Here is a 25,218-nt window from a genome sequence, read left to right as displayed (position 1 = left end):
GCTTTGTTCAAGGCGCTCTGCTACTAGAGCTAAACAGTAGAAGAGCGCGTGTAATTCAGAAGAAATTGAAATCACGATAGTAAAAAAAAAAAAAAAAAAAGAAAAAGATGGGATGGCTAAGAGTAAAAGCCATCGTGTTCGATAAGGTTGGCATGGTGCACTTATTTGAAACTATAATATATGACCACGGTCGTGAGCGTGTATCATATATTGAATTCGGTTTTATATGTGTTTGCCTTAATATCTGCTTTTGATAATGGTGAGAATTAAAGGTGTCATTGCTGAACGAAAGGCGCAACATTCAAGAGTCGCGTAATGCTCTTGCAAACGCGGCTTACTTTTTGTTTTTGGTTTTGGGTGAAAGTAAAAACGAGGAGGTGAAAACGCAAAAAAGGCACCAGCTGCTTACTCTTGCAGCTGTCTCCACCTGCGCTTTTTACGATATCATGCAGGTGCCTTCCAATAATGCATGTTTCTCTGGCCGGGAGTAACTTTTCGTGAGCACTAGCCGCCGTTCAGCGCACCGCATGCATTACGGGGCATCTTCCGTGCTTTCGATTCAAGAAATAAAGCATGCACTTTTGATGTATGTATCTTTTAAAATCTTTATTACTGCCGCATTGCTTCGCAAATCACGTGCGGCGATGTCGCCTCTTTTAAGAGCACTCGCCACAAAATGCATTCACTTCGGATTGCGCGGAACATTTCCATCCATATTAATCGAAAGTTCAGCTACATCAAAGGCGATGCACCACTTTTGGCCATTTTTATCTTTGTTTACAAAGCACTCAGGAGATCGATGGCAAACCCAAAAATGTTGGTCCTGTGGGTTTGAAGCGAGCGATCGAAGCAGCGGCATTAGTAGAAGTGCCGGGAGGTTTCAGTGTATCCTTGAACACAGCGTTTCCTTTGTCAGGACGGGCACCGCGTTGGCACGCGGCAGACAAGTGTACTGAAAGCCACCTATCGCTCATTAACTATGGTCCATGCTCTGCGCCTGCATCGGGCTTCCTTAACCTCCGCCATTGTACCCTGCGCCCCTATCTGAGCAGTTGTTTAATGCGACTCTCATGTCTCACTTCGACGAGCAGCGGGCTGGTAGCGTCGGCCTAGAAATGGATTGCGCTGCCGCTGATTGAATTGTGCACTCGAGTGAATGCGGGTTCACGAAGGTGTGGGCGCAACTAAGTCCGCTAGTTTTTCGTGCGCATTAAGTTTACCTCACCTTTCAGCACGCCTTTTTCCGACCCGCGTAATTACGGACGCCAGGGACGCGTCTTCCTTCGTTTCTTTGCTTTCACTTCATTATTTGCCTTTCTGTTTTGGTCACAAACAGCCGTGCGTATCTTCATGGCGAAGGTGTTCTCAATCATTTTGTGCGCGAATGTGTGCCATGTGTATTGTGTGTGCCAGAGTAGCAACAATCGCAGTGTCAACATTAACTTTTCAAACAAATATTTCGAGTATTTCTGCGCTATTACCGCATATAGAGAGGACATCACAAGCCTGCGATAATCACCATTTTGCTTTAGTTCACTGAATCATCCTGAAATTTGGCATTCTTCTAGAGACGGGCTTTTTGTCGCACTGTAAGGCAACCCAGCGCGACTAACGTGGAAGAAAGGAAGATATGTTCACTAAGAGTGCCGTCCATTCGCTTTCCGTGCTTTTGTCGAGAATTATTTCGTTGAGAATTGGTATCAATAAACTTTGTAGCGGTATTCTGGAGCAAGATTCAGATAGTTTTCCGATGTGAAGCGCGTTGCGTTCAGTAAGCGCTCGTTTGATTTGGTTTGGTAAAACTTTATTTCCCACAGTAGGGGTCCTGAAGGACACTCGGCTAGGCGCCAGGTGTAGAGGGCAGCTCCCACGTCGGCACAGAGAGCCCGAAGCTCTCCGCCGCCGCGCGGGCCTCCTGGACAGCCCGAAGCTGATCATGTAGTGAAGTACTTTTAAACACTTTATCCCAATGTTCCTTGTTCTTGGCGTAGGCACGTCGCTTGATGCACAGCCACACAGCATATGGTTTAAGTCTACACGGTTCGACAAGTAAGCGCTCGTTCGAACAGACTGTGTTTTGAATGGAGTTCATGAACACAGAGTCTTCGCTGTTGAGTTGAATTTATTCAATCAATATGTACACATACATCGATCTCACAACTCTGCGCAACAGCGTCGCTTAGATATACCGGGGATAAACGTTATGTTCTCTGCAATTCATGAGCTCGTAAATGGCACGTAAACGCTCATTTCTTGAGAACGCTCCTGAGACTCTTTCTGGGAAACACTTTGCGGACTTTATCACATCAATTAGTGGCGGCATTCACAATGATGAAGTGCGAATCTGTAGCGTTCTGTCTTTACGCACCTACCGCTTCAAGTGCCGGACTGATAATAAAGTGCAGCCTTGAGCAAAATGACAGTCGTGACTCGGTTTTCGTGCGTCCCATTTCGTTTAGGAAGGAAAAAGAAATTTGCAGCGAAAACACAGACAACTTCTTTTCTACTGAAAGCGATTAACATCGCTGATAGCCAACAACCGGACCTTTTCGGCGAACACATAGGGTAAATGATGCGCTTTTTGATCTTACAAGAAACAACTTTAAATACCCAAAAAGACGCTGTGGTACAGATTACTCCCTTTCATGTGTTTACCAGCTCGATACTGCGCCTTTGTTATAGCGCTAACCTCCCTTAACTCGCACAAAGGCGTTTCTGTGGACCTTTGCTGAAAAAAAAAGGCGATTAGAAAAGCAGGCAGAAACTGTGGTGATTGCGAGATGGCTTCGAGACTAGTTGTGGCGTAGCGCAGCGCACCATGGCGTCTCCTTGAGTTCCTGCCGCTGACTGTCGCAAGCGCTTCTTGGTCTATACTTCTTGCCTGTCAAAGGGAGTGTTCAAATTAAACATTTCTTGCAATAAACTAACGAAACGTTTTAGTTTAGGGGTTGTGGATTTGGCCTTTGCGATCTCACACAGTTCATAGGAGGATAAAGCGAGTGGAAAACGGCTAGAGTGAAAAGTGTTCCCTCAGCTACGCGGCCGGCTGTGGGGAGAAATATAGCATGAATACAGAATCCCACCACATGAGACGTACCGGTTTTGACCAAGAAATTCGTAATGGACTGCTGACATGGGCACGTGTGTGTCACGACTACGTTGGATCGGGATATGGAGACGACGAACGGCGTGCATTGGCACACTTTTGCCTACTGAATGCACTTTTCTGCCTAGCTGCAAGATTGAAAGGCAAAAAAAAAGTGTGCATGCGTTCGAACACAGAAAACTCAGTTTCGGGTGCCAAATTATGCCAGCTACCCAGCATGTGCGCACTTGAACGAGGGCAAATTTTCTTAAACGTGCTGTTATCTCGTATGATGTTCACAGGTGGCACAGTGCTCACAAAGGCGATAGACTCGGTCCTAGGCTCGTCCTGCATGTTCTGTGAACTCCAGCGTAGAAGCGAGCTTGAGATGAAAACGCGTGCCATTCCTTGAAAAGGTATGAACCATTGCATCGAAGTTTTGTTGCCGAAGAATCTTTTGACAGAACAGTAAAAATGAATTGATTAGAAGTAATTTTCTTGATGTATTTTGTGCCCGACAGTTAGTTTGTAGGTATTTTGAGGAGTAGCTAGGCGCGCCTTCAACAATCTTGCTTTAAGGAATCCGCACTGTTTCGAATAATCGCATATCACTCTTATACATCGTTAACCTGTAGCTTGACAGCAACAATTACACAAAAATAACGTAGTGATGCTGCCTAAATAACAATTTAGTTAAGATCAGACTAAAACAACTAACTAAATTAAAATTCTGAAGCGGTTTGTTTCATAAGTGAGGGTCCTCGTAAATGTCCCGTTATATTAACAGGAATGATAAACCATCTTTCACAAATAACAAAACAGCAGTCATGTCCTATTAGCGCTCTTTACTTCTTTTAAGTAGCCATAAAATAGCCAAAATAATAAACAACTACTCTTCACGAGTGTAGCCGCTAATATATTGTTTTCTGTTTTATTTTTTCTTCACCGCAGTAGCTGCGAATTGCAATTGCTGCGTGCTAGGCCAGTTTGACTTTTATTGTTCTTTATTAATCTTGGTATCACCCATAGACCTCTTCAAACGCAAGGGCAAAGGTGCACGGAGAAGTACGAGTGGGTTGTTAGTGGACGCATCAGCGCTTCTAGCCCGTGTAGTAATGCTAAGTGCCCGTCTTAGCTGCGGTCTCGTTTCCTTTTGATTGTTTATTTGTATTTCGCTTTTTTTTTCTGCCCTGATCGCCGCGATCTTTTCCCGATGATTCGAGTCAAGCTTCCTGTACACTCTGAGATAATTACGAAAGACATTTTTTTTCTGCCTTCCGGCGTAGCTTTCCTTCCCGCATTACATAAGCCACTATTCGCCATGAATGCAGCGGACTCCCGTCAGAGCAGTGAGATGGCGACCAGACAGGCAGCCACAGCGACGCCGACCGTGTCCCTGGTAACCGTGAGGGGGGTTTGTGGCGCGGCAGTAGAGGTGCCCTGGCTGCACGTCGAGTCGTACGTGTAGGAGGCGCAGTGCTCGTGTATCAGGGGGCCCGACATCTTCTCTGTGTAGGTACGGAAGAAGTCACGCCCCTCCTCGCCGCACAGCTCCGGCATGTGCACGTAGTAGCAGTGCACGTACTCGTTGAACGTGCTACGCATGTGTGAAACAAAAGAGACAAGGAAGTAAAAATTAAAAAAAAAAAAGCAATTATCACTGGCGCTGCAAATGTACACACAAAAAGCTCCAGCCTAAAACAGGTTTTATCGTTGGATAAAAAGACAAGATAGTAGAAAGAGCTTGAGAGATTGTGCTGCTTTCGACAGTGAAATCATTTCCGAAGCAAATAGTGGAATCATGAAGTGAAAGGATTTGACATCCGATACATCGAAATAATCACCATCGTACACAGGCCTGTCGGTTTGCCGCTACAAAATTGCCTATCCTCCTATTAAGCGGCTCGAGTTTACCTTTTTGCTTTTTACACTTCACCCCTCTCACTCATATCGATACACTCGTTATTACTGCTATAACTCCTAATCTAAGCATGCAGTGGGTTAGATTACATGCAAAGCTTGTTCACTCAGGGGTCAGATTCTAAATAAAAAAAAAACATGTCTGCTGTTTATTGTTAGTGTTATGCCGAGGTTGGTACTGTTTTCTTAACATTTTCATTGAAATGCTCGGAAACGGATGCAAATGAGGGGAAAGGCAACTGGAGTTGAAGGAGAGTCAATTGACAACTCATTTAAAGCTAAGCAGACGCTTAAGTATCTTTAAGAGCTGATGTGGCAGCACAGGAATATGTGTATTATTCATCGTTGCTATCTGATGGCTTTAATTAGATTCCAAATAACTGTCCTAATCACTAGTGCTAACCAGTACTACTGAGTAATAGTGTTACCGAGGAGGGCAGCTTAGTAGTGATAATTAGATACTTTAATTTTACCTAAGCATAGTTGTAATGTAATATGTGGTTGCTGTCTATGGCATCAGGTGAACGCATATAAGTCCTCTAATCTATATCGCACTCGACATGCACTAGCTCGCTCTCTCAGTTACTCAACCCCGCCATGGCGGTGCAGTGGTTAGTTCGCTCTACTGTGCCCAAGGATGTGGGATCGAATCCCGGCTACGGCGGCCGCTTTTCGATGGAGGCGAAAAGCAAGGCTTCGGTGTACTGTACGATGTCAGTGCAAGTTAAAGAACCCCAGGTGGTCGAAATTCACAAAGACCTCCACTACGGCGTCTCTCATAGCATGAGTCGTTTTGGGACGTTAAACCCCATAAACCTACCAACCAGCCAACCAACCGACCGACCGACCGAAACTCGATCGGTCGGTCGGTCAGTCCCTCCCTCCCTCCCTCCCTCCCTCCCTCCCTCCCTCCCTCCCTCCCTCCCTCCCTCCCTCCCTCCCTCCCTCCCTCCCTCCCTCCCTTCCTTCCTTCCTTCCTCCCTCACTCACTCACTCACTCACTCACTCACTCACTCACTCACTCGCTCACTCACTCACTCACTCACTCACTCACTCACTCACTCACTCACTCACTCACTCACTCACTCACTCACTCACTCACTCACTCACTCACTCACTCACTCACTCACTCACTCACTCACTCACTCACTCACTCACTCACTCACTCACTCACTCACTCACTCACTCACTCACTCACTCAACGGAACTGAACTCAATCCTGCCAGAAACCTCGCCGAAAATCCCACCAATACAACCGTCAAACAGCACCGCACTCCTCCTACGGCAGTCCTGTATGGCTCTGGATCCTTCTCATGGACTTCCCTCGAAATTTATTGCCAAATGTCACGGCCCCTATCGTGTCATGAAGCGAATCTCTTATGTCAGTTACACTGTGTAATCACTGACGCGTTCTCCTGATCTCTGCCGGCGTGGCCGTGAGACTCCATATCCAGCGCCTTAGGCAATGCTACAGCTCTGCCATCTCGCCTAGGCCGTAGGCTGGGTGGCTCTTCTCCCAGATGGCAATTGTAGAGATGGAAAAGAAGATTCAGAGCATCACCTTCAGCGGCATCGTTATTGTTGTGTGCAGTCGATCTGGCTATCCACGGACTGTTTTCGCCTCTGGTTATGTGGTCCCATATTCTTTAATAACCCCCATCTTGTCACAGTTAAAAAAAATGACTTTAATAACTGAACTTTTTCCAAGCCGCGTCTAAAGCAACGGATGGAGCCTATTAAAAAGAACAATTCCTCGGACACTTACGCCTTCTTACGTGTCCATGCTTTTAATGCGTTGTGGTGTACACAGAGTTCTGACAATGCCTGACGTGTTCACTAATGCCTGGCATGCAGTGGCGCCATCTGCTTTCAGCCGTTATGGCATCACACTCTCTAACCTTGACTATCACTAACCGTGACTAACCATGAATTTGACAATGACCTACCATTACGAACAATAACTTTGAATAACCATGTTTATAACTAATCAAATCATAATTATGATTAATTAAAATGACTGAATTCATTATTATTAATCTCTCGATGAGACAAGTGCAAAGAACGTTTTCTGGTTAAAGTTTCCGGTCTCTCACACCCCCAGAACTCACGCACGTACGCAAGCACTCAACCACGCAAACACACACACACACACACACACACACACACACACACACACACACACACACACACACACACACACACACACACACACACACACACACACACACACACACACACACACACACACACACACACACACACACACACACACACACACACACACACACACACACACACACACACACACACACACACACACACACACACACACACACACACACACACACACACACACACACACACACACACACACACACACACACACACACACACACACACACACACACACACACACACACACACACACACACACACACACACACACACACACACACACACACACACACACACGCACGCACGCACGCACGCACGCACGCACGCACGCACGCACGCACGCACGCACGCACGCACGCACGCACGCACGCACGCACGCACGCACGCACGCACACACACACACACACACACACACACACACACACACACACACACACACACACACACACACACACACACACACACACACACACACACACACACACACACACACACACACACACACACACACACACACACACACACACACACACACACACACGTTGTTCAAAGGAATACATTTAAATACATTTAAATAGTGTGTTGAAGTTTGAATTCATAGCCATAAAACCTGGCACAATGTGCGCTCACATCTAATTATGTTCTGTTTTTCTTCTGTGCTTTTTACAATTCTACAGCGGATCTCCTGTACTTGTGAGAATTTTCAACAACTTGGGTACCCTCGAGAAGTGAATATTAAACAGCTCGAAGATTGGTGCTTCTGCCTGTAAAGGGTGCTCCGTTGCAAGCAGGACGTTGCTGGGGGCAAGCCTGCTTTCAAAAGGGCACCCGTCCTTGGCCTACCGCTGACAACCAGCCGATTTGCTTCGTCTTCGAGCCGTATCGCCTGCCTCTGTCGCCATGATGTGCCCCCTATGGCAGCCTTTTCACACCGGTAGCGCACCTTTCGCTCGCTGTCAGGACTGCCTCATCTGCGCTGTACCGACCGTTCGCCAAGTTGTTAGGACTTCCATTTTAGCTGCTCACCTTCACCTTTCCACTGTTTCTTGACGCCTTGTGCGGCGTCTCACCGTCAACGTCAACAGAAGAAACTAGAGCCACAGTTCCCGGGGCAAAAACAGCGTACAATTCAAAATGTTTAAGTACTCGCATTTCTCGATCTAATGTTCTCGGTGTCTTTGTTGGCGATTGTCATCTTTTGGATTATCTCTTTGCACTGCAAGTGCCGAGCCCATTCATCCTACTGCTGTTAACATTACGCGAGTGGTGATCGTGGACGTTTTATACATCGTCGAATTTTTAGATCTACGTTCCTGCTGGCATGACTTTCATAATTGAGGGGATTTTTTGCCCCACCTTTATGCCGTCATTAACTGCGCCCGTGCTTACAGCGAATTCTCCTTGCCCTGAGACGCGCCATTCGACGAGTCGATTTCTCCCTTGATATCAAACTTGTCTCTGAGAACACTGCATTACTTCCATAGTGTGTCGCACTCGTCCCTATTTGCGCCACCTCTGTGCCCGGCGCCATAGTTTTCTAGCCTTCCTCCCCCTTCACCTCTCACCGAAACCTTGACCTGTCATTTGCAGTCATTATCATTCGACTCAGTATCACTGGAGCCGCCGTTTCTAATACCGCATTTACTGCGTCTTGTTACGTCACAAATGTCTCGGTCGTTTTGAAACCATTCAGTTATCTTCCTTTGACAGTGATTTGCCTATCTTGCTTCCTGTATGCCGAGTAGCACTGCCCCAAACTTTGCGATGTCATTGGACATTTTCCCCCGCTTCTTTGACCACGACCTTGAGCCGGCTAACCACAGTCACCTGCCCTGTTAAACTTGTTTCGTTCTTAATAACATCCTTTGATCGTGCGACCACTGTAGCGCACCGCACCGCATCGGCACCGGCACCTACACGCTGCTCACCGACAGTGCATCTGCATGTGTCACGTCCAGAGCATCGCGTCTAGAGCGTGACTTCACCAGTGAGCCAGTTGACGATATGCAACAACTTGAGTTTCTTCATTTGCTTATCCTAGGAAAAAAAAAATGCTTGAACCGATTTCGCGTGGACTATCGTCGATTTAACAAAATTACGCTCAAGGACGACCGCCCATCCCGCACCTCCAACAAATGAAGGGTGGTTTATTAGAGCGTGAGAAGAGCCGGCGACGAAAACCCCTTTCACAAAGTCATTGACAAAGCAGCGAAGCGAAAGCAGCAGCACACAGCACAAAATAACGCAAGCAGCAGTTCTAGCTAAACCATGTGCGTCAGCAGGCAGCTTCAAGAGCTTCGCCGTCGTTGACGTGAGCGCATTATCTTCTTCATTGCAATATATTTGTAAGCGAAGTCTAACGTCAGAGCCTGGAGAGCTAAACGCTCGCTTGTTACTGGGGCAAGGAGGATGCAAATCATTGCGACTATTTTTATAAGGCTAAAAGCACAAAAATACCTTCTAGTCTTGTCTTTTATCCGCTACACAGTTGTGCTAATCTTCTCAAACATTTCAACATATACACCTGGTTGCAGGATTGCGAATAGAGCAATTTAACCACCATTTTAATATACCGATTCACCTTCGTGGAAAGATGGACTCTTGGGAGAGTGAGCGTATGAGCGATAGAGAACATATCCGAAAGTGAATAAATGCCAAAATTACTGGCGAATTTTATTCGCTATACAGAAGCAGGGTTCTGTTTGGCTTCCATGTTAAGATATTTAATTTTGCTGTTTTTATCTCTTGGGAGAGCTAACACAGTATCGAGACCAACAGGTAGCATCATGTCATCAAGCAGGGACACTGGATCCTTCATCACGGCTGCTGTCAATCACATTAATTTCTCTATAACTACTCCTATCACCACTCCTATATAATCTCAGCATCTCCCCATTCTGAAACACGTTGCGGCTGATGTAATCCAGGGGGGGGGGGGGGGGGGAGGAAAAAGTGGAGGAAATGGGGCACTGTTACTGTTACTGTACCTTTACTTTTGACATGATCTTTGCCTGCACAGCTGATCCACACGATCAGGCGAGCTGCTGCGTATTCCCTTGCATGTAGCAGCCTATGACGTACACTATACTGATCACTACACTAATTTCCCTCCCAGCTGTAACCTAGAAACCCTCTTTTTGGATGCAACCTTCACCACACAGCTCCTACACAAACAAACGAAACAAATCGCTGGCCTTATCTGCAGAGTGGCCGCCTGTAACTATAGCCGGTCAGAGTGAGAAACATTTAATTGAGCAGACGCCCTTATCACTAGACGCTTGATTTATCACTTCCCCATGGCTTGCTCCCCAAAATGAAGTAACATACAGGTGTTTTTATTAGGGATGCGACAACAGGAGCACTCTCAGCTACCGCGATTGGTTAACACAAATTGCATGAACGCAAAGGGCACATCTACTCAAAGGGTGCCAAGAAATTCAAACAGTGCTACTGCAGGTGTGCACGGACCTAAATTGCGAGCCAGAGCCCAGCGCGTACCCTATGCTACAGACCCAAACCAAGCCTGACCTCACACTGAAAGAGCCTGGCCCAGACCGACCCGGCTCTGTGCTCAGACTTAAGTTCCGGGCTCGGCCCGACCTGCTATAATTGCAGCTGAAGCGACAGTACAGAAAAACAAAAACAAATTCAGGATGAATGAGTTTGTGTTCAGTTTTTACGTTTAAGATGACATATTTTAAGGTATATAGAGGAGCATATCCCATAAATAGAATTATTTTAAGCTATTTTAAAACGACAAGTTATGCACTGATGAAGGGCTGAAACATTTTCGGCTCTCCTGGATCATGAACACGACAGCGCTGATGTTTCTTACTTGCTCAACCTTTTAATTGCACTGGCTAATATATTCTTAGCAAGAAGATCAAGTTTTGGGCACCAGGCTTCCTTACTTACTTCTCCAAAAGCGCGCTCGCTCAAACTTTCAGCAAGAGGCCGAAGCCTCCAGTTATGATCGCGGAAAGAAACCCTTGTAGGTTTAAATTAATGAGAAATAACTGTTACATGTCGGTCAAGTAGTCTGATAAGACTGTTCTGTCTGCAATTTCTAGAGTAGATCGCTATCCTTCCCCCTTACTGTCATGCCTTACTAAGGCGCTATGATTAGTAAAAAAAATAAATAAATATGACATTTTCTTGATCTATAAAAGTGCGCTGCATCATGAGACTACGGTCTTTTTGCATTGTTGCAGCTGAAGCGTTTGTTAGCTACTTAGCGATGACGTATGAGCGCTGGAGGCAATCATTAAACCGACATACCAGCAGGTCTTGCGGAGCCCTTCCTCGACGTTGGCAGCCTCGGTCATGTCGGTGGACGCCTTGGACCACTGGATCATGCTCTTGTACTTTTGCGAGCACTTGCCGCCTTCCACGAAAAGACTCTTGAAGCACGGAGCCAGTCGGAGATAGTCTGCGTGCCAGTGAGACAGTTAGCATAGCACTGTACGGCTCGCACCGGACAGGACGACTAGATAAATGAACTGCCAAGTATGCTGTTCCTTCAACAGTCTCGATACAAAGAACACAATGAAGGTTGGAACCTGTGAGTCGACATCACGAACTTTACCTGTTTATAACTATGAAGACATGTAAATGGACTCTTTGTGATGATATAGTATAAATGTTTTAACGTTCCGAAGCAAATTAGTTTGGGAAACGCCGTAGTGCAGGGCTCTGGACTAAAAGCTTGACGACTTGTGATCGTACAGTGTCCGCGCGCCTTGCTTTTTCGCCTCTATTGAAAAGCGGCCGCCGAGATCATGATCGAACACTGGTACGCGGGCTCAGCAGTCTTTCGCCTTAGTGTCTCTTAAAAGAAAAGTTTTTTTTTCCTGAGACCATACGGCGCGGGACCATACATGGCAGCGCGGGCATGAAAAATATAAGATGAGGGTTCGTTATATACGGCTACGCAAGGAAGTCATTTATACTAAGAGAGCGTATAGGAATGCAGCTATTTTTTTAAGGTTTGGGCTGATGATTGCTAGAAATAAATTGTATTCGTTTATGGTGAGTTTGTAGAAAGGAGAGGAATGGGCAATCTGAGCCCACGACTTCCGATAGTCGTTTTCAGTGCTCTAGAGTCTCAGCTTGTCTTAGAAATGTGAAAATTTTTTAAGCAAGTGTAATGAGGATTTTTTATAAAGTGCGAGCCTTTCTAGGCTCACGGAGCAAAAATCTGTACGCGGCAGCTGTGCGCGTGATTTTTGCGTCGCATCTGTGCGCTGATGTGGCGCTTGCAAATAGCGGACGTGTGCGGAAGGAGTTAAAAATTGAAAAATGGAAACGATTGAAAGTAATAGGTAATGAATAAAATATATAAATAGACATCTATATAGTTAATTGTTAATGCTAATGACTAATAATGATGAATAATAATGACTAAATGACTTGTAAGGACCAATATGCAAAACCATGATTTGTAATGACTGCAACTGGTTGAAAGTGAGTACAAATGTTTAGCTATGAGTGGTAATGACTACAATAACTAGGCATGACTCATCATAAATGCGAAACGACCAGTATGTCAAACGACGACTTGAGATGACTGCAACTGATTCTAAATGAGTAAAATGACTAGGCATAAGTCATCATGACTGCTAATGATTACGAAACGACCAAAATGTCAAACAACGACTTGAATGTCCGCAAATGACTGAAGACGAGTAAAAATGCTTAGCGATAAGTGATACTGATTACAATGGCTAGGAATGGCTAATGGGATTCGATGGAGGCGAAACGAAGTGGCGTCCGTGTGCTGTGCGATGTCAGCGCACGTTAAAGATCCCCAGGTGGTCGAAATTACTGCGTAGCCCTCCACTACGGTCCCCCTCTCTCTCTATCCACTTTCACTCCCACCTTCATCCCTTCCCTTACGGCGCTGTTCAGGTGTCCACAGAGCAAGTGTGACAGATACTGCGCCTTTCCCTTCCTATGAACCAACCAACCAACCAACCAACCAACCAACCATAATGGTCGTTTCGTAGTCATGATTGGTCATTCCTAGCCATCAAACGACAACTTGAAGTGACCGCAACTGAGGCAAACGATGAGAGGCAAATGATAGGAGAGAAAGGGTAGCCTTTCGCCATTCTCCTCTTAATAGACATCTAAGAGACCCTCTAATATTTTTTTCGGTCAGTCACACGAGAAGTCACCAGCTAAAGGGTTTTAAGATATCTCATTTAAGATATTTCTAGACATTTCTAGACATTTCGTTATTACTACATTTTGTTATTATTTCCTTGCTTGCTGACGCATGGTTCCTCCTTGTTGATGTCAGAATTGTAACGTCTTTTTAAGAACCGCGAACGAGATTATGCATGTTGCTTCTCAGAAGATTCGAAAACATAAACCCTTATTCCCGATTAAGATGGTGATAACGTATTTAAAATGCACGGAACAGTATCTCTGTTGTTTTAATAATGAAGTGTGTTACATTGTTTACAGTTTTGCTTTCTGATGAGCTCGCCACCACCTACAAAAAATATACGAATAGCTACATCCTGAGAAAAAGACAGAATGACCGATGCACAACTTCACACACGCAGCAGTCCGAAGTGCAGAGAGAGAGAGAGAGAGAGAGAGAGAACAGGGGCGGATGCCGCTCAGCGATATCGCGCAGCCAATTTCGCGCGTCATCGTTCATCACGCCTCGAGGGTGAACGCGGATGCGTGTCTGGAGCCGAAACGGTGCAGACTGCGGCTCGCCCGCGCTGTGGCTTGCGGACGTGAACAAAAAGAACGGGAAATTTGACGCACGAAGCAGTTTGAGAACACCGGAATGAAAGTTTACCGACAACCTCATCCATTCCTCTATCCCTCTTTTGCTCCATTCTTTTCGGGCGAAGGCCGATTGAGCCCTTTTCTTTTTTTTTTCTTTTGCTTTTTATGTTTAGATTTTTCCCAGTTAAGCTTTTATCTTCTTTGGCAGCGGTTGACTTCTTTTGAAGCAGGTTTCGTATCAGTTTAATTTTCTACTTTATTCAACTTTCAGCTTTATATTGTTTTGTACGAGTGCTTTATATGCCCCGTACTTGAAGAAAAGGGGAGAAGGCTGTCCGGTTTTATACTTTTCCCCTTCCGCTTTCTATTTTTATCTGGTCATTGTTGTTGCCTTGTTTCATCTTTCTGAGCTTGTTTGCCTATTCGATCATCTCGTGAGACTCACGCTAATGAGGAAGGTGAATAAAAAAGAAAAGAAAGGCAGATCATTTAAATCTGACTGAACAAAAAGTAACGTGGAATCTAACATCACCGCAGTACTGCGCTCGGCCTATTCCTCACTTTGCCGTTCGCGACATCCAGGCACTGAATGGTACTTTTTTTTTTTTTTTTTTCAAGGTTTCTGGTGAGAACATTAGCTATTTTTATCTTCTTTTCTTACTTTTTTCCCGACGTTAATGCTGTCACTGTTTTCTTTCCTCTGTGCTCCTTGCCCCAGGGTGTCGAAGAGATGAACTCGCGCCCCTACACACTACGAAACACAAAGATGTCGCCTGCGCCGAGCGGCACTGATGGCTTCGTCGATGACTGCAGGCCGGGCTGCGGCGAAGCCGCTTGTGCAGGGAGATAGGCGCCAAAGCGGGCCACCCCGAAAACAGGCTTGATGCGATTTCTCGATTTCAGTCAACTTCGCGCGGCGTCGATTGATACAGAGGCGAGGGGTGCTGAGAAATGAACTTCGGTGGTGTGGCACAATGGGAGAAGAGATACTCTCCTATGAAAGGGCACGGAGTGTCCTAATCAGAAAGACTCGTGCGTCCACGAATCGAGCGAGCTTTATTTCCACGAGACTTCAGTTCACCTTTCTTAGAAACAAAATGCCTAATGACTTCAATATTTTACGACGATTACAATGAACGTGGTCGCAAAGGTGGTAGATTAAAAAACCATTAACGGAGAACCTAGAAAAACAAGGAAAGCTACTCGAAGGATTGCTTGCAAGCATTTTTAGTGGCATCGACGTTGACACAAAGATGAACTGTGGTCCAGAGGTAAAATGTTCTGCGGTTGAAATTACGATTAAAGAAAGAAATAAACAATGTGATAAAACTAAGGTAGAAGCCAGAATGCAGTGAATATAAAAAAAAAGTACAAGTACTAAAAAAAAAGCACCAGTGGGCAATAGGTATAAAAACACATAAGTGACGGCTTTATTTAAGCATAACACACAGTGACTTTCATTAATTTATTCAAGAATAATAAAAAATGATACCTGTGGTCATTGTACAGATTATCAAATGACAGGTCCGAATCCGAGGATGGGGGAAAGTCTGGAACTCTGAATGTATATGACAGCGGAGGGAGTGAGACAGTCAAATTAAATAAGATTACAAGCCCCCGAATGGGGGTGTCCTGAGATACTGGCAACCTTGTCGAAACGGTCGACATATGATTGCTGCGCGAAAGATCCATCACTCACATCGCTTAATGCTCGTCATCCTACAAGAACAACCAAAACTCAAACACCTCGATTGGTGAGGCACCAGAAGTTCGTGCGTAGCTGCAAAAACGTCGCCGATAGACGTCAGTTCTTCTGATGCAATGCAGGTGGGAGGAGTGAAACTTATAACTATAAGTGAACAGTTGGAGTGTCTTTTGAAAGCGTGATGAACTTTATTTCCGTCAGTCTACGCTGTTCGAAGCGAGCTTTAGTATCGAAGAAGCTAATCTTGCAGTAGCGAATATATGATGTGGCCAACTCTACAAAATAGAATTCCTTCTCGCGACTTCGTTAAGTTTGTTCATCCTTGGTGTAGCTATAGGTCTGTATTGAGCTATCGTCTCTTAAAAGCGTGCTGCCAAACGCCGCTGCTTTATATGGCAGACGTTTCGCATTGTGATCTAAACTAGACATATTTTAGGACAACATCAACATTTCAGAAACAATGTCCGGACGTGTTGCGCATCTTAATTTTCGCAAACAGCACGTAATAAACATTATCTTGCTGGCAGAAGCAGTATCCCATAATCGGTGTTTCACATATAGTTCATTTTTCCGAGCAGAATTGTTCATCACCCTTGGCAGGAATCAGTATTAGGGAAATGTTCCTGTTTTTTTGTTTTTACGAGAAGTGTTCTTGAATAAAATGAAAACAACAACAACAAACAAACACGGGGACACAACCTCCACCTTTAAGAGTTGGCGTAATGACGTTAATGACTCCCGTCTGCGGCTCCCTTTGCAGTTACTCGTTCGCGTACATACACTGCGCTACTCACTTTATTACCAATTCATCGGTTTGTGCATCTAACATCTTACACGTTCTTATTCGCATACTGTCCACAGTTGCCACGGTACCTGGCTACCAGTCGTAAGCGACCACTCAACATAGATATATAAAGCCACTTTTTCACCTAGTCGTGCAAACGTACCATGCTTGTGCTAGGAGTAGCGTCTCTGACTCGGCATGTAAGAGCCCGGGATGATTGATTCTTACAGGCCTTGGGCCTTCCCCCCTTAAATGCTCATCGCCTTTTGGCGGGCATTTCATGCTCATTTCATCACCAGTCCATAAGGATCAATTTTCTATTTTTTGTTTTTATTTCGTATGACCAGATGTAAGAATGACAGCAGCGTCAGACGAATGCAGCTTGCGGAAAGTCAGAAATTCTGGAGACGACAGTCATCACCACTCACCGCATGCAAGCTTCGGCCAACCTGGGACTGAGGCATACAGTCAATGCTGAAATACGATGGCCAAACAGCCAATGCTACGGACGTTTCAACGTCACGCCTTTGTTACCAACAAAGCAGGAGGTCGGGCAAGTTGTAACCGAACAGTGACTTGTGTAGATAGTCTAAATGTATCCTAAGTGGATAATGAATCCTTATAGTGTAGAAGCCTATTAGAGTTGTGAGAACTTCACGTAGTAGCCGCAACAGCAGTAAACAGCAGATACATGATCGGTTCAGTTCAGTTCAGTCGTTCAGTCATGTCCGACACTTTGTGACCCTATGGACCATATCACGCCACGCTTTCTGGTCTCTCGCTATTTTCCTAACATCACATAACTTCATCTGCAGCGCCTCGAAGATGCCATCTAACCGTCGCGTTCGCTGCCTAGGCCCAACTAATATAGCGCTATTAGCATTTCTGTTAAAAATGTCATGAAACGGTACATTCACTTGCTTTCACTGCTCAGACCGTTACTGTAACCCGTCTCTAGAAGCCATTAAAGAAACAAATAGATCGAAAGCTGCCCTGCATTGCTTGCTTCCTGCCATCTCGGCCAATGGTACGCCACCGCCTCTGTACCACAAAGATTTCATTGATCGACCCAATCAGGCGCATAAGTACCGATCATTTCTGACCGAATGGATCATGTGATACTGAAATACTTTTTTTTTTCTTTTAGTCTGATATTTTCAGAACGCAAAAATTTAAATGAGAAAGCTCCAAAATGGTGATGTACGCTACTTGTATCTTGTTCCACGCACATATGCGACCGCACATACCAGCATAGCGGTTGTTTGTAACTCAGCCGCTGGATGGCGCCGCCTACAGGAACCACGTGGAAAAGGCAGATCAGGAAGAAAGCTTTCTTTGATAACTCAAGAGGCAGCGCCCTACTTTTTGAAGCTAGATCTTGGTGCCTTAGAACACGCAGCTACAAAAAGAAATTTAACCATGAAGATGACGCATATGCTGTATGTGGGAAATCCTGTGAAACAATTGACCATGTTATACTCGAATGTAATCCGGAAGTCGATGCAGGCGCAGTCACTCTTCCTGAAGCTCTGGGGTTTAGAGATACCAGTGGCCGGGTGAATAAACTGGCGGTGGAAGCTAGCAAAAACGACTGGAAGATTGGTGGCTTAAAAGCAGAAAAGTGACATAAAGTTAGTAATGCAGAATCAGAAATTCAATAAATAGAATGATGGTATACTTAACCAATCTAAAACAATAATTAAGATATAGGGAGGAAAATGAGCATGATAGCAACTGCTAACACCGCGTTTCAAAGGGGACGCTCCTATATTCCATCCATCCATCCACGGGTCCAAAACGAAATTTTTTTACAGTCCAGCACAGTGAAGATGTCAGAATTCGTGACATCATTCAATCGCCGGTTATAATCACATGCCTTCTATAAAGAAAGAAAATTCTTGATTAAAAGAAAGATAACATCGAGCGGGAACCGAACCGACGCCGCGTAGGCTGCTAGTCGGGCGCACTACCGGTACACGACACAGGAACGTTCGCTCAGCGCGGTAGTTTAGGGGCCCTGTGCGACCGCGCCATACCTTACAAGGGGCCCTGTGCGACCGCATCAGATTACCATTACAGCAACACTAGTTCAAATTAAGACCGCTAATCAGCCGCATTGCTATGCAGAACCACTACTTAGCTCTACTATATCGCAAGTATACGATTTGTAAGTAGCACAACTATTACGTATTACTAATAAGCACTAGTAATTAGCACTCCTAATAAGACAATCACTTAGTAACAAATTCTAATCTCCCCACTTCAATGCTTTGGCACCAATACCTAAAGATACTCAAGCGTCCCCCAATTTCCTTCTTTTAAGGTGTTTGTCTCTCGCGGTTAGGCCACTGCACACATTTTTAAGTCTTATAGGACGTTGCTCATGTCCTAAGCTTGATAATGCTGCAAATATTTCGCGCCTGTTTGATAAAAAAAAAAAGAATTATTGAATAAAAATGGCCCCCTATACTCGGGCTCTTCGCTGCGCGAAATAAATCTAGTTTTTATTTCCTTTTATTTTGATCAGCATTGTAAGAAGCTAAAGCCAATGTATTTTGAATTGCGTAATAAAAAAAAAATGGCAAGATTATAAAAATATCAGATGTTGAACGTGTCTAACCCAAGTATCACGCGCGAAAGCACTGGTTTGGTATCGTTGTTGCAGCGGCATTGATATGAAGCTCCGTTTCAATTAAGTTCTAAGAACGCGCCTGCGTGGAATAGGGGCAACGTGTGATTTCTATCCTGTCATATGCGACGGACACTCACCGTTCTGCATGCGCCCTGGGCTGCAGAGCTCGTTCATGACCTGCCTCGTGCCGTGGACGACGTCGTTGTAGAGGATCTGCTTGAGCCTGTCCGAGCAGCGGGACATGTGCTCGTCCACGCACCTGTGTCCCAACTTCCACTTGCTGCTCGCCACATGCGGACATACGCATACAATAAATATAAAAAGATAAACACATATTCCGCGATCAAGAAAAGTTTAAAACTTTCCTAAGCACATTAGTGACGCACAGCCACCCATATGACGCGGACGTCGAACCTTACAGATGTCACAGTGCGTAGGGGATGAAAGAGTGGAGGTGGCTATCCATGACACCACGCGTGTCGTAACCGTCTTCCAACTAATTAGTGGTTGACTTCTGACTATTCAGCGTGGTTTCATGTGCTGTAACGCACAGTGGCACTGCGTTAACACGGATTGGTGCTTATTGTCTCGTTCGAGGGGACTTGAAACGTCATAGCCTACACGCTTCTATCCTATACGAACTGCGTCAAATAAAAGAAAACTGAATTAACGCGGTGCGAGAAAGCTGAAAAAGCAGTTGTATTTACACTCAATAGTTACTTGGATGATTCACTTTCCTGAATGCTCTTACTCCAAGCCGAGGCTTAATTCAAGCATGGCTGTGAATTCTTACGGAGAGTGAAAGTACCGACTGACTAACGCTGGGCAGCTGTATTTCCCACTGCCTCCTTATTTCGACTTAGCTCTCATGTTTTCATTCAGCTGGTGCGTGAGGCAGGTGGAGGGTGGAGGCTGACGGTTAAATTTAACCATCGACCTCCACCCTTCACTCGCCTTCTCAATCCTGAAAACTTAACTCTCCGAGGCTTACTTAACTCTCCGAGACGACTACTTTTTCACGTCCCAAAGCGACTCAGGCTATGAGAGACGCCGCAGCGGAGGACTCCGAAAATTTCGACCACCTGGCTTTTTTTAATCTGCACTGACAGCCCACTGGCGCCTTGCTTTTCGCCTCCATCGCAAAGCGGCCGGGATTAGATCCCGCATCCTTGGACACAGTAGTCGAGCGCCCTAACCACTGCATCACAAAGGCAGAACATATTTCGTGCGAAAGCAATTAACACATAATTCCGAAGGCTAGCTGGGGTATACCTAGAGCCAGGCCACTTTACTGGCTGTCATGTCGGGAGAAGAGGCGTGCAACGGAAACAAAACACATTAGTCGCTGATCATCCGCCGGCTACTGTGACAAAAAACTGCGAATGTCAACTCTGAGTACCTCACACGTAACGGTCAACCACTGAATTGCTGAAAAGAGAATGCTCACTTTAGTAAGACGCAACCAGCCGAATGCTGCTCACTACTAAATTTGTTAAAATAACTTTTCAAAGACAATAATTCAGTGACAACTTTTAGCCCAGGTGACCCTTCAGAAGCTTCCTGAAAAATAAATTGAATTGAATTGAACCTACTATGGAGATGTAACCATCAAAATGGTACTCACGTACTGCCTTATCCGTATTAATTAGTATTATTTGTACTGACTGATATCATTAGCTCTTTTTGTGTAAACTTCTGTCGCGAGCCAACCTTTTGTTATCTTCTTTTGTTTCTACTGACTTTTTCTTTATATGAATGTGAGAACTTCGTGATAAATGCTTTCACTGCTAACGCACGAACGCAGTTTATGGGAACATAAGTAAGAAAGATCACAATTGCACCGTGTTTTTTTCTTCTTAACAATGATTTCACAAAAATTATAGCAACCCAAGGACAGCAAGGACAGCAAGTGCCTACTCATGGACAGCAAGTGCAAACTTTCCTAACTTTATTTCAGTACCAATACAAGCTAGAAGTAACACACGTGTTCTTGCAAAATTTGTCCTACCGGAAGCTTGCTGCTGCAACCGGGCGCATTGCTGACACGGAAACTGCATTCCTTGTCTAATAGTCTTGCATTCCTCACCTACGGGGAATTTGCTTCAAAAGCTTTTGCGGCCGCCAACCAGCACCCTTCTGATTAAGCATTTTTTTTTTTTTGAGGCTAGTAACCTTCAACCTGATAAGAAGGCGAGAAGTCTTCACTCGAGTCACATGTTAAGGCTCTAACAACAGTGAGGGAAAGAAAATGTCATACTGTTGATTTGTTTATTTTTTTTTTGCTTTTCTATCTTGAGCAGAAAGTGCGGCCTAGCTCTCTGTTTAATGGTCACGCATTGTTTTTCAGACAGACAATAATAAACGAAAAATGAAGTCTTAAAACAAGCTAAAATATTTCCAGTCACCTCTCATAGCACTGAAACTACAGCGCTAAAGACCCTCAGGTAAGAACGTTATCAGCTGGTATATCGAGAACGAATATGGTACACATGAGAAAATTGTCACTGCCGCGAGTCCAGGACACCGGCTTGAATACACCGGTACGAATAGCAGGCATTTTACGTAGACCGCCTTAGTCGTACGGCGGCTCAGCGCATTACTCAGAAATATTTGAACAGACATTCGAAAACTGAATTTTGAACCCTTCCTGCAGCCATAATACTTAAGTAAGAAAACGTGTACTCTAGCTGAAAACACTGGCATTATATAAAATCAACGTACAGCGCATAATATGTTATCACCTGTACGCATGTGGCTGTTTGGATGGCTGCAATAATGTGGCTCACTTCATACTTCTAAACTGGTACAAGTAGACGACTTTACCGTCTTTGTGAAGCTGTTCTAAAGTGACACCAATCAAATTTTCTTACGGGTCTTGTGTTTTTGCGCTGTTTTCTTTTACTATGTTAACTCACCAATTCGGCCAGCAACCTACTTTGATGTAAAAGTTGTCGCTTAACCGGTATACTTCCTTCAAAAGGTATCCGGTAAAATGTTTGTAGGTCTAGATGCTCGCTAGTCTAGGCTCATAAGAACTTCTGTACAGCGCTTATATCTCACAGGCATACATGCAGTTGAAAACTTAGCGTTCTCATGTTTTAGGTCTTATCGCGATCATTATAAAATGCCGGCTCCTATTAAAGCTCTTCCGAGTGCACTCCCTCTGCTACGGGTCAGTACTACGCGTTATACACATAATTCATTTTTTATTTAAATACGGCCATATGCTTTTGGGGTTGCAGATTCACGCAGATTTTGAAAATAGGACGTGGAAAAAATTTGGGTTAAGACCCCTTAAGAGCGATAATGCAAAAAAAAGAAAAACATTTGAGGCTACGACCGATCCGGCACGTGATTAGAGGGCCCCCAGCCGCTCATAAGTCTAGTTTGACCTTTGACATTGGCCTTCGACCCTTGACTTTCGACCCTCACTACGGTGGACACTTTTTGGTCACACAATTTGTGCGTGCCACCCATGTGCTATGAAATGTTTTTGCATTAAACGACCTGAACCCGAAAAAGAAATTTAGTGTCATAGTGAGCAGCTGAGATGAGCAGCAGATCTGTACGCGGTTTCTGTGCTTTTATCTATATTTTGTTGTGCGGAAATTTCGGAAGATAAGCGGGAACTCCTCTATCCAACCCGAACGGCGAAGAGAACCACTTCAAGACACCTGATGGAACGCGGAACAGGAAATCGGACCCTCCAGCGCTCCGACTAATACTGGCTCTAGAATAAGGCAGGTCAACTCGTCCGATCGGACGCTGCCACGATCGAACTCTCAAAGACCAGGAAGGACGATTCACGCTAACCTAATGAAACGCCTGAGGATTTACTTCAGCCGATGATGGGATAGACGACATTATCTCCAGAAGGAAACGTCGCAGATACCTTGCGTTCTTCAGTCACCATATCGATGCCCTTCACTCTTGTTGCAGCTAGTCATTCTGCCAATGTAGATGCAGATCTCCCTGCAGCGGTTACACCCTCCTCAACAAAAGCAGCTCGGTCGAAAGAGATTTAAAGTTCTTCTGCAAAGGACAAATTCACCCATCGCAAGACCACTGGCAAAGATTCGCCGACGTCTACAGACGCGAATCACTATTTGATTTCCACCGTAGCCCAGCTGACAAAGATACAAAAGATCAGCATATGGTGGAAAAACAATGTTTCCATGAGCATCAACCTTCCTTAGCGGTCGAACGATGTAACTACCAGACGATTTCTGACAGAGCCTGCTGTTGAACGTGCATTCATCCACTTGCGTGAAAGGAGACTTTCAGTCGTTCTAGATCATGTCAATCACTCAGCTGCAGTCCAAAGTCCTTTGACACCTGAACCTCTGATCACTAAATCACAGCTCGATATGACTGCAAAATTTGTCACTAAGCGTAAAGAGGAGCCAGTCAAAAGTGCCACTGACTTCACACAACGGCCGACTTCCCATTAGTCGGATCAACCCCCAAGGCGTCATCAAAGAAAGTTTATTACACCGTGATTGCGCATGGTCACTTATCGGAGAGATGAATTTTAGCGGCTGGGATGCCAGTCATCACTTAGGAGTTGCAAGTTACACGAGTTGAAAGGCAGGCATAGGCTTCCGTAAAGTTTCCCTAAAAGAGAAATTTCAGGTCGCCAACGCAAGGAGTGCTGCTCCTAAAGGATGATGGAAGAGCAAAACTCTGCGACATTGATTCAAACCGTCGCTCAGACCACTGCAGAAAGCACGAAAGAGGCCGAGGTGAAAACCGAGGAACTCCTCTCTGAGGTTACTAAACAGACGCAAGAAGACACTCATGCACCCGCGCGAGCGCTTGCATAGCTTGTACAGACACAGAAAAAAATGCCTCTTCAAACAGCATGGCAGTGTCCTCTGTTTCAAAAGCACAAAAGAAAGACCAATGTGCAAGAGAAGAAGGCGCTTGAGTCCACTCAGTTAGTTGGCTTGGAGAGTCATGCATATATAGAACACGCTTCGTACTATACATAGGAACTTAGGCAGTTTTAACACCTGTGTTAGAAAAGCATTCTCTTCTCAAGGCACGGAGCGTATTGAAGATCCGCGCATGGCTTTGCGAGCGAAATATGAAGGAAGAAGATGGCGGATGGACCGGGCCATGCGAATAAACTGAACATGATATTTGGCTACCGATAGTAAACGAAATTGTACGCGGCTTGTGTGTCTTCCTCTGTGGGAGGCGTTGAGTCTTGATCTCCGATGTAGTCCGCTAGCTACTGTGTTTTCTAGAAGTAAAGCTTTCCCCTGTCGTGACCGGTTGCACCGACCGATGCAACTTGTCGTAGCACCGGATGCGCACCGCGTTCGCGATACGAACTGCATCCGCGATGTCAACGTCTTTGCTCAATAACGATATTTTCTACCGATCAATCCAACTCATAAGGCTGTCGGCATGTGTTCGGACTACGAGAGCGAGTGGTGTTATTCCAATCGGCGATTCGGAGCAAGTTTTCTTCCATCGAACAACCGAAAAGCGTGCTTCACAGAGTGATTTGCCTTCACATCCTGAGTTCCGAATGGACCGCGATGCATCTTGATCTTTCGCAGATTTGGATATTTGTTACAAATCATCGATTGTAATAAACCGCTAGAAATACACGAGAACACGCTGGGCGCCGTACCTGCAGAGTATGTCCAGCTCGTGCCTAGTCGATGCCAGGGCGAGTTCGTCGGACTCGGTGATGCTGCTGAGCTTGCGCATGCATGTGTCGAACTCCGCCATGCTGCAACTGGAATTGGATAAGGAGCGGCTGCGTCGGTGGGGGAAGGCGACCGCTGGTGTCGCCGGCGTCGACGTCACGGTGACAGAAGCTGCAAAGAGAAGGCGGTAAAAAATTACGCGCACAGCATGCGAGTGCGACGCACAAATTAAAAAAAAAAAATGCAGCTATGTTAAACAGCACTTGTAGCACACGTCACAAACAATGCTGCACAATTCAGTAGGGAAGCTAGAGTTGCCAAGCCCTTGGTTAAACTGCCTGAGATAAAAAAAAAGAACAACGCTCTCCTTTTGACTTGTGCAAAATATCTGCCATGATTTCCTGCTGTATTGATGTTATGACGTTTTGTATGTTTGTTGTGTTGATGCCTTTTCAGTAGCGCCTTCTGCCGTTGTGTCTCTCTGCTCTATTGTGTGGCGCTGTTTTTGCCTAC

The 25,218-nt window shown here is 45.2% G+C and overlaps 1 protein-coding gene across 1 annotated transcript; it reads right to left on the bottom strand.

The window, feature by feature from the left end:
• Positions 1–4,426: 4,426 nt before the first annotated feature.
• Positions 4,427–24,802, bottom strand: LOC146197501 (uncharacterized). The gene is made up of 4 exons (XM_084597192.1): positions 24,687–24,802; positions 19,183–19,325; positions 11,459–11,609; positions 4,427–4,682 (listed from the first exon to the last, which is right to left on the bottom strand). The coding sequence occupies exons 1-4, from the start codon at positions 24,785–24,787 to the stop codon at positions 4,427–4,429; spliced, it is 651 nt and encodes a 216-aa protein (XP_084453318.1). The 5' UTR covers positions 24,788–24,802.
• Positions 24,803–25,218: the final 416 nt, after the last annotated feature.

Source organism: Amblyomma maculatum, chromosome 3, assembly GCF_055883805.1.
Source record: "Amblyomma maculatum isolate TAMU_Amacu chromosome 3, ASM5588380v1, whole genome shotgun sequence".
NCBI lineage: Eukaryota > Metazoa > Arthropoda > Arachnida > Ixodida > Ixodidae > Amblyomma > Amblyomma maculatum.
The sequence above is the reverse complement of the archived record's forward strand: the minus strand, read 5'-3'. Positions and strand labels throughout refer to the sequence as shown.

Coding starts and splice junctions, on each gene's coding strand:
- LOC146197501 (XM_084597192.1), bottom strand. CDS start 24,787: ATGGCGGAGTTCGACACATGCATGCGCAAGCTCAGCAGCATCACCGAG. Junction 19,326..24,686: donor GAGCTGGACATACTCTGCAG/GTACGGCGCCCA, acceptor TGTGGCGAGCAG/CAAGTGGAAGTTGGGACACA. Junction 4,683..11,458: donor GGGCTCCGCAAGACCTGCTG/GTATGTCGGTTT, acceptor ACACATGCGTAG/CACGTTCAACGAGTACGTGC.